The following is a 10515-nucleotide window of genomic DNA, read 5'->3' as shown; positions in this document are numbered from 1 at the left end:
GAATATTTTCCATTTTCTATGTACTCGTGTTAACGACAGCCAAGATTTCATTCGGAATGTATGAACCCTACATATGTCCTGTATTCAAAGTCCTTATCGAACCCTACTCCGATTCCAATAATTTACTAAGGTCAGAGACACCAAAGCAGAGAAAAGGAATTCCAATTCCAAGAAATCACGGCGATATCGATATGGAGTAAATTTTTCAAAAAAAAAAAGCCGGCTATATAAGGGAACCGCGAGCACGAGGTGCGGGCCGACCACACCGCTTCGTCTTCCTCCCCTCCTCCCGCTCCTTCTCCAAGGATTCCGCCATCGTTGGTCGCTTCTTGTGTCCAGAACTTGGAGCTCCAAGGCGAAACTCCCCTGCTCCAGGTAATAATCCCTTCCTCCTGGACATACCCCTCCTATTACCCTGCTCTTGGGTTCTTCTCCGGCTAAATTTGTGGTACAATCAGACGATTTTACGAGGATTTGAGGCCTTGTCCCTACTCTTTTTTTCTTCGTGGGAAATGTCGAGGGGTGGTAATCATGAGAGTTTCAGGTTTGTTGCTGTGAATTTCATCTGTGCCCGGCGTTGTTTGCTGCGGCATCGATGGCCATGCTCCAGCTCTTGGTCCAAAGTTGCAAAAAAATTTCCTTTCGGTAGGCTTACCTCGTCCTGTGATTGCCTTCATTTATTCCATCTGCTAAATAGTTCCTGCTTCATGAACTATTTTGTTCCAAACATGGGGATTGCTGATGGAACAGCCTTCAGCCCTATCTTGTCAGTTTGTACCTATTGTTGTGTTTCGTTTCGAATTTACCTATTGCTGTGATGTTCTCCCTTCGGGGCGTGTATTCTCTTCTTGAAATAAATGGTAGAGCACCTGCCCTTAGTTTCAAAACAAAAAAAAAAATCGGCGCATAATGAATTACTTGGTAATTTAATAATTAATTTGTTGGGATTGTATCTTGTTTAATTCCAAGATACGATTTTAAGTTGATATCTGAAAGTGGTGGTAAAATCTGTTTGCTTCCTTTTAATTTACCTGTCTTTTGCTAATATTGCTGTCATGGATAGTTTACTTCAGCAGCTTGGTTGAATTATATCCAATGGAAGAAATTTTAACATCTTTTCCTTTGAAAATGGTGTTCTCACCAGTAGGACCGAACTTAGATCACGGGCGATGCACTCCCATGCTTTGACCACCGCAATCTCATAGGTGGTCAGAAAGAGATTTTAACATGGTATTTGCTTTTCTTAAATAAAAAATATGAGAAACACTAGTCAACTATAATTGTAGAGAGGCTGTTTAACCTAGTAATCTTCCCTCCCACCTCCTCTTCCTTAGTAATGCTAGAGCTCATGGCCAATTTTCAAAAGTTTTGCATTATAAACTTAACAGTATGAAGTATTACATGAATGATCATGTTATTAATGTATTTCAATTGATCTTTACAAATTGGGTATCTGAATGTATTGTTCGTGCATCTTCTTGAATGAGACAACGACCGGTTTTGAGCTCCTGTTTAGTATTTTTCTGAAACAAATGACTGGCCAAAGTTTTGTTTGTGACGTCCGATTAAATCAGACTAATTTTTTTCATGTCTTGTTTTTCAAATCATGCTGAAAAGGAAGTTAATTGTGTCTTTCTTTTGTTTGACTAGCTATGCTTACATCACCGCTATATCATGATCTCCTGTCCATTATTCTAATGATTGGGCATGAGTTTAATTTGTACTTGTAGAACTTTCGACGTGGAACACACTCAATCACTTTCTCCGGTATTTCATTTATCTTAATGCACTTTTACACTTTAGTCCCTACACTAGTACATATTTACATGTATATACCAACACTCCCTCTCAAAATGAGCGATAGATATCTATCATCCCCATCTTACTACAAGCTGCCACACATTCTTTAACTCATAAGCCTTTTGTTAGACAGTCTGCTACTTGATTCCCTGAAGCCACATAGCTTAGTTTAAGTGTTACATCATCCAACTGTTCCTTGATGAAGAAACGATCAATCTCCACATGCTTGGTTCTATCATGCTAGATTGGATTATTTGCAATATTGATTGCTGACCTATTATCACACCAAAACTCTAAGGTGCCTTCCGATAGCTTCAATTCAGATAATAAGTTTCTTATCCATAACATCTCACTTAGGTATACAGACATGGCTCGATACTCAGCTTCTGTAGTTGACTGAGATACCACTGATTGCTTCTTGCTTCTCTATGACACCAGATTTTCTCCAACAAAAATACAATAACTAGAAGTTGACCTCTCATCGTTAAGACGGCTAGCCCAGTCTGCATCACAATAACCTTTCACACTCAAGTGGCCATTGCTCTTAAACCATAGCCCTTTACCAGGACTACCCTTCAAATATCGTAGGATCCTATAAACTGTATCCAAGTTTTCACTTCTAGGATCATGCATATAGTGACTTACCACACTTACTACATAAGTTATATCAGGCCTTGTATGACATAAGTAAATCAATCGTCCCACAAGTCTTTGATACCTTTCTTTATTTACCAGATCTCCGGATTGCGCACTTAACTTGTGGTTTTATTCTATGGGTGTAGAAGTAGGGCTACACCCAAACATACCTATCTTATTTAGTAAATTCGGGATATACTTTTGTTGTGATAGAATAATCCTTCTAGGAGATCTTGCTATCTCAATGCCCAGGAAGTAACAGAGTTGGCCTAAATTCTTGACTTCGAATTCTTTGCTTAGATTTTCCTTTAGTCGGGTCATCTCCAAAGTGTTTCACCAGTAATAATCATGTCATCCACATAAACAGCAAGAATAATAACATGCTTACCAGAGTGGTGATAAAACATAGTGTGATCTCTATTACTCTATCTATATCCCATATTACTCATTGTGCGTCTGAACCGATCAAACCACGCTCTTGCCGATTGCTAACTATACAATGATTTCTTCAATCTCAATACTTTTCCCTTAGTTTGATCAGGAACAAATCTAAGTGGAATTTCTATATAAACTTCCTCATGAAGATCTCCTTGTAAGAATGCATTTTTAACATCCAATTAGTACAATGGCCAATCGAAATTAGCTGCACAAGAGATTAGTGTTCTTACCGTGCTCATCTTTGCAACTATCGTAAATGTCTCATCATAATCAATTCCATAAGTCTAGTTATACTCTTTTGCCACTAATCTTGCCCTATACCTCTCTATCCTACCCTCAGGGTTTTGTTTCACCGTGTAAAACCATTTGCAACTAACTACCTTCTTGCCTTTAGGAAATGGGACAAGATCCCAAGTCTCATTCTTCTTAAGTGTTGACATCTCCTTAAGCATGGTTAGTGTACACTCGTAGATTATCCTCCGCATATGATCGTGTCCCCCTTTCCTTCTATACAGGCTTGCTCACGGTAACTAGACACGGGATCAAGCTAGTCATAACTCCCTTTTCTTCTGATCGCTCCTCATCCTTAGCCCCTAGCATTCCATCCTCATTCTCCACATCAACACAATACATGTCAGGGGATTCAAGATCAACAAATAAAAAACTCAAATATATTTTTCCACATAAAAAGGAACAGATTCTCTAAAAGTCACATCCATACTCACAAATATGTGATGTTTAGATGGACTCCAGCATTCCATCCTCATTCTCCACATCAACACAATGCATGTCAGGGGATTCAAGATCAACAAATAAGAAACTCAAATCTATTTTTCCCCATAAAAAAGGAACAGATTCTCTAAAAGTCACATCCATACTCACAAATATGTGATGTTTAGATGGACTCCAGCACTTGTAACCTTTTTGCCCAGATGAGTAGCCCACAAAGATGCACTTGACGGCTTGAGGATCCAACTTTCCGACTAACGGTCTATGATCCCTAATAAAGCAAGTGATCCCTAACAAAGCAAGTGCACCCAAACATCTTTGGTGGAACAATAAACTCAATTTTTCCAAATAGCATCTCATAAGGAATCTTCCCAAGCACTCTTGATGGCATGCGATTAATAAGATGGGTGGCGGTCATAACCACCTCACTCCACAAGAATTTAGGTATATTCATAGTATACATAAGTGAACGGGCTACCTCCAAGAGATGCTAATTCTTTCTTTCCGTTACTCCATTTTATGAGGGTGTATCAGAGCATAAAGTCTGATGTAAGATTCCTTCCTTAGAAAGGAAACTTCTAAACTCTTTGTTCACATACTCAATCCCATTATCCGTTCTGATAATTTAAAGATGGGCATTGAACTGATTCTTCACACATGCACAAAAGTCTTTAAAGCATTCAAGTACCTCACTTTTACATTTCATAAGGTATAGCCATGTTATATGAGAGTAGCAATTAATAAAGGTGATAAAGTACTTTGCTCCACTAATAGAGACTATAGGAGAAGTCCACACATCAGAATGGACTAATATAAATGGTGACACACTTCGCAATCCCCTACTCACGTAAGAGATTCTTGTGTGCATTCCAAACTCGCATGCATCACATATTAATTTACGTTTATCTACCTTACACATTTCATCAGGAAATATCTTACTATCAAAATATGTGTCCCAGTCGACAGTGTAAAAGCATAACCTTGATCTCCTCCTCACTTGCAATGGCTGACAGAGTTGTTTCATCTGTCTTGCTTCTATCAATATACCAGAGTACATTATATCGAACTCCTGTCCCAAGCCTTTTTCCCGTCTTTCTTTCTTGAATTAAACAATTTTCACAATCAAGGGAAACATGGCAATCCATCTGATCAACTAATGAGCTTATTGAAAGTAGATTTACTGGAAAAGAGGAAACATATAGCACGAATGACAATGTAATAGATGGTGTGTATTGTACCATGCCCACACCTCTGATAGGTCGAGATGTCCCATCAGCAGTTTGGATTGTCTCTCTATAAGTATGAATATGGTGTATAAGATGCAAATTCATTTGACATACCCGTGACATGTCTAGATGCACTAAGTCTAATATCCATTCTGAATTAGAAATCATCGTCCCTTGATCATCTGATTGTGAGTTCTTCTCATCTTTTTGCAGCTTTCTTAATTCCGCTAACTCAGCAGCCGGGACCATAACTAGGTTAGATATACCTTCCTTAGTTGTAGAAAGATTGGCTCTATGACTTCTTCCTCCACTACAGCTCACACCCCCTCTTCGTCCACCCCTATCATTGCCCCTTCCTTTTTCATGATTGGACTTGAAAGGTTGGCGACAGTCACGACTCAAATGACCCTACTCACCATAATTATAGCATGTCCTAGTGTCTTAGGATCCAATCACCATAAAAGCTGGACAGGATGGAGGTGAAGCATTACCTTTCATTACTTTTAGTCTAGTCTCCTCTTGTGCCATAGCAACTATGGCTTCCTTCAGGCTAGGAATGTTAGATTGATGAAACATGGCAGCACGTCTTGCCTCAAATTCTAGGCCCATACCTCTCAGGAACTAAACTCTTTTTTTCTCCATCCACTTCTTCACCCATGCCACACACTCAAGATGTGGCAACTCAATAGGATCATAGTGATCTAATTCAAGTCATAAACACTTCAACTCAGCAACATACTCCATCAAAGACAACCCCCCTGCTTCAGATGGTATATTCTATCATCTGTTTCAGCTAGCAACATCACATTCCCGGTACCTAAGTACATCTCTAATAGAGCCTGTCATATCCCAGAAGCAGTCACAATAGTATCCACTAATGCAGCAATAGTTGGAGACATCAAGCTCATCAGCCATGCAACCACCAACGAAGTAGTGACATCCTAGGTTTTCCATTTATTACTTGATTTATTATTGGACTTAGTCGTCTCTCTATTGAGAAAGACCTCAAGTTTCTTCACTTTCAACAGTAACATTGCTCTTCTAGATCAGACCAAATAATTCTTGATGCCTTCTAGTTTAACATCATTTGACATCAATTCTGGTTTCTGGATTGCATCTGTGTTGACCACAATTTCCTTGCTCGAGGATATGATCTCATCCTTGTACGCAGCAAGCAGCTCTACCAATCTTTCAAGGACTTGCTCAATACTTTGATTTTCCCCTATGGTGCACTCACTGAGCAAAAAGAGCCTCAGTAAGGAGCACCTTCACTTACAATCAGCACAACACAGCATCGCTGAGCTTCGTTTCCCAACAAACAGCCGCAAGGGAACGAAGCAGTACCACCAGAGAGCACAACACTTTCTTCTTCCCTCAATCAGCTCAATGGAGAGGCAGTTCAGCACCTGCACATGCAGTAGCAGCAGCACGATGCACCTCTGCGCTCCTCTCCACCCAGCACCAGCAGTTCAGAAATTGGCCTTCAAATCGATCACCACCTCCTCACAGCAGCCGTGCACGCTCGCTACCTTTCACTCCCGAGCAGATCCGGCCCTATTCTTCTCCTGCTTGCCTTTTCCCTGAAGCAAACCAACAGCACCAAAGCACACCAAACCGAGCCGAGCTTGAGCTTGCTTCTTTTGCTCAGCCACTACGCCAAAGCTCCCTCACTCCTCAATCCCTCTCTCTCAGCCACCACAAACTCGAATCACAGCAGCAGTACACACCATCGAGAACCTCCAGCTCCTCTGGGCGCCGACGTCGTTGAATCGGCTCGTCGCTCATCCGCTGTAGCCACCGGCAGACAGACGACACGATTCGCCCGATCCCAGCAGCCACACCAGCGGGATCCACTCGCGCCGCCTCCCGTCGAGCCGCACACCGCGGCGCCTCTCTTCCACGCAGCTCCGTACTGCCTCATCGCCGACCTTCGGTACAGATCGCCTTGCTACTGTGGCGAACACACTCGATCCCTTTCTCCGGTGTTGTATTTATCTCAATGTACTTTTACACTTTAGTCTCTACACTATTCCATATTTACATATATATATACCAACAGTACTCTTACAACACTTTGTTCTGTTGTAGGTAATTAGTCTTGGTGAAAATGGAAGGAACTGTTGGCTAATGGTCATCAATTTCATATGGCCATTGGTGCATAGATATTCAATGTCCTTTTAAATTAACACCTGTTCCTGGTCTACCCGAACTAATATAAACCGATATTTTCTCTAGACATTGGGGCAATGTGCAAGGGAGAGACCTGTTCCTACATCATCAATAAGAAATCCAAGGCTGTGTATTCGACCAAGAGAATCCACTCCCAGGGTTTTCGCCATCGAATGGCATTTGATACAGGAAAAATACCAAAGACAGAAAAATCTAAGTTGAAGAACCTCATTTCAGTATCATTCAAACCCGTGTCCCTTGCAATTCCCACTGGTGATGGATACCATGAACTTGTTTGTTTGGATCATCACTGCACATAGAAAATAAGCAAGCGCAACAAACACAGAAACCATTTTAGTAGTTCCGTGTTAACGAGGGAGGCCAGCATTAAAAAGGTTTTTTTTTTTAAGATAAAGGAAATAATTCCGGTTTTTTGCATCCTCCGATGCATACAGCTCTTTAAAGGTTATTACATAATCTCATACTATATGATTTAAGGTGCCAAAAAGAAAAATTTTACACCATCCGGTGCAAAACGACTTTTGTTCTTGATGCCACATTAGACAATGCTTTCACTTGTCGGTGCAAGGGAGCCTTGTGTTCAATCACGGATGTGCCTCGGGGATAGAATACAGCACAAGTTTCCAGCTGAGCGAAAACTTCCCTCCAAGATGATGATCCAGAAGGAAAGCGATCCATACAACGCGCTGGTACCTGGTTTGCCAGAAGATCTGGCGAAGGTATGCCTCGCGCTCGTCCCTCGGAGCTGTTTCCCGGTCATGGGTGCAGTGTCAAAGAAGTGGATGTCATTCATCGGGAGCAGGGAGTTTATCACTGTTAGAAAGGAGGTTAGGAAGCTTGAAGAGTGGATTTATGTCCTGACCGCTGAAGCAGGAGGAAAGGGAAGTCGCTGGGAGGTGTTGGGGAGCCTGGATCAGAAGAAGAGGATACTTCCTCCCATGCCTGGACCAACTAAAGCCGGGTTTGGTGTGGTTGTTCTTGATGGGAAGCTTTTTGTCATGGCTGGCTATGCTGCTGACCGTGGGAAAGAATTTGTCTCGGATGAGGTTCACCGTTACGATGCTTGTCTGAACAGGTACGCTTTGATCTTTATAAGCATCAGAGAAATTCATTCTTTTAGCAAAAGATAGTTCTATTCTCTTGTTAATTAAGCACCTTATTTGTAAACCAAAAGAATTAGAATACTCATGGTAGCAATTATTTGATGAATGAACTTTATGAATGAAAAATAAACAAGGCATTTAAGGTGTCTCCAACAATCTATGTCGGCTAGTTGTAAAAATGTCCACTCCATATTTTTATCTACTTGGAGAAGAATTATTATAAGGAGAGAGAATAGCTAACTACTAGCGTGTAGTTGGTCTATATTGCATTCGGAGATGCATACCACCTTTTAATACCCTCTTACATATGGATCCGCATAGAATTAGAAGGAAATGAGATATTTAGTTCGTTGGAAGGGTTGTCTATTGTGTTATTTATAGATGATATAGATAATTTTTATAGCTAGTGATTGACTATTTTGTTGGAGACGCTCTTAATAACCGGAAACATTGAAAACTAGTTCATTTCTGCTGAAATTCCATAGGTGGGCTGCACTTACCAAGATGAATATTGCGCGTCGCGACTTCGCCTGCGCAGAGGTCAACGGTGTGATATATGTCGCTGGTGGATTTGGGCCTGCTGGGGATAGCCTCACAAGCGTTGAAGCCTACAATCCACAGCTGAACAGATGGACACTGATCGAAAGCCTCCGCAGGCCAAGGTGGGGCTGCTTTGCCTGCAGTTTCGATGGGAAGCTGTACATCATGGGCGGCCGTTCAAGCTTCACCATTGGCAACTCCCGCTCCGTCGACGTGTATGACCCCGGCCGCCATGCCTGGGACGAGATCAAGAAGGGCTGTGTGATGGTTACCTCCCATGCTGTGCTTGACAAGAGGCTGTTCTGCATCGAGTGGAAGAACCAGCGGTCACTTGCAGCCTTCAACCCGGCAGACAAATCCTGGCAGAGGATCCCGGTGCCCCTTACTGGCAGTTCTAGCACTCGGTTTTGCCTCGGGGTGCTCGGCGGGAAGGTGCTTCTGTTTTCAATGGAGCAAGAACCTAGGTACCAGACCCTGATCTACGACCCGGATGCAAAAAAGGGATCTGAATGGGGCACGTCTAAGCTCAAGCCGTCAGGGTTGTGCATGTGCAGTCTGACCATTGAAGTTTGATGGTATGGCCAGGCCGAGATGGTATCATGGTGTTCTACCGCTGCTTTGAACTTCTGAAACTTCGCTCAACGATTCAGACTGGTGCTGCTAGTTGTAACAACTTTCTACTTGAGGTTGTTACTTGTGAATTCTAAATTCTACTCCTCACTTTAATGAATAGGCAAAGCTATTGTGAAAAGAAAAGGTTGTACTTTGATCCACTTGTGATTTTGTAAAGTAAAAAAGTCTATGTTGCAGATATGCCGAATTTTGATTGATTCCTTAATAACAGCAAAATTTCGTATTCATCAATCCGTGTATGAATCTATGAACTAGTAGTACTAGTGAAAAGAACTTCATGTGGCTTCCTTGTTTATTGTTAAACTGAACGGTGGTGTTTAAATTACATTCCATGGTGCGTATTTGGTGAAATGCACTCTATTAAGAATTCATAAAAATTAGGTCTAGAAGTTTTCGGCATTTCTCCAAAAGAAAAGATAGGGGATACATGTTCTATGTCCATGTGAAACTTCAAGATCAAACGAAACTTCATTTTGGAAATGTACAAAGATAAGTACTTAACGAACAGTATACATTATAATTATTTTTCTTTTTGATATATCTCAAATTAAGTTGAGTTTTCTCTTGGATTTAAGTTCTGTAAACACGGCCTACCTTATCCTTGCATGTTATATGATAATTTTTTTAAAACTGTATGCCCAATTTTCATGTATTCTCTGTTCTGAAATTCTATAATGAAATGCCCTGATGGCCATCTCAGCCTGGCCGTACCAATCCCATGTGGTTATTCTCTATACTAACATTTTGTTATATTTTCTGATTGCAAAAATGCACTTGTTTCACTATTTTCGTTTTGGCCAAATGAAAGAATATAGTAATGCTAAAAATCAAATATAAACCCTCCTTATCCTCTTGAATTTTGGTTAGTAGTCAAGCTCTTCTTTTTAGTTATTGTATTACAAAAGGGTATTACAAACGGGTAAAGTTCATGTGTAACACCGATACAGAGAGGGGGGGGGGGCATCTCCAGACGCTGCTTCAGGAAAGGAACTCATAAAAGGGACTTGACTGCAGTTATCACTTTAAATTACCAACTAAAAAATAAATTGGGAAACTTATTTCAACCAATACCAACAAGTCTCTAGATTCTTGTTATGAGAAATTATAGAGAGGGGACCAAGGAAGGTTTCTTCCACAATAAGAGTCATTTGACATGGCAACAGTAAGTATATTGATGGTCCAACGAACATAGTCAGATCGATCAAGACTTGAAATGATTA

The 10515-nt window shown here is 41.0% G+C and overlaps 1 protein-coding gene across 3 annotated transcripts; it reads left to right on the top strand.

Annotated features, from left to right (window-relative positions):
- Positions 1-227: 227 nt before the first annotated feature.
- On the top strand, positions 228-9522 carry LOC133888252 (F-box/kelch-repeat protein At1g67480-like). 3 transcript variants are annotated; one of them, XM_062328418.1, is made up of 4 exons: positions 228-375; positions 6918-6983; positions 7065-8094; positions 8608-9522. In XM_062328418.1, exons 3-4 carry the CDS (start codon positions 7565-7567, stop codon positions 9233-9235), a joined length of 1158 nt encoding a protein of 385 aa, XP_062184402.1. In that variant the 5' UTR covers positions 228-375; positions 6918-6983; positions 7065-7564; the 3' UTR covers positions 9236-9522. The 3 variants fall into 3 exon arrangements, with proteins under 3 accessions (XP_062184402.1, XP_062184401.1, XP_062184403.1); XM_062328417.1 differs by having other exon boundaries at positions 6918-8094; XM_062328419.1 differs by lacking the exon at positions 6918-6983 and having other exon boundaries at positions 244-375.
- The last annotated feature ends 993 nt before the right edge of the window (positions 9523-10515 follow it).

Source organism: Phragmites australis, chromosome 13 (assembly GCF_958298935.1).
Source record: "Phragmites australis chromosome 13, lpPhrAust1.1, whole genome shotgun sequence".
In the NCBI taxonomy this organism is placed as follows: domain Eukaryota; kingdom Viridiplantae; phylum Streptophyta; class Magnoliopsida; order Poales; family Poaceae; genus Phragmites; species Phragmites australis.
Note: the sequence above shows the minus strand (reverse complement) of the source record. Positions and strands in the feature narration are given on the sequence as shown.

What these genes read in the sequence shown, in the direction of transcription:
- LOC133888252 (XM_062328418.1), top strand. Translation starts at nt 7,565, where the DNA reads ATGCTTTCACTTGTCGGTGCAAGGGAGCCTTGTGTTCAATCACGGATG. An exon ending in TACGATGCTTGTCTGAACAG is followed by an intron (nt 8,095 to 8,607) that starts GTACGCTTTGAT and finishes GAAATTCCATAG; the next exon opens with GTGGGCTGCACTTACCAAGA.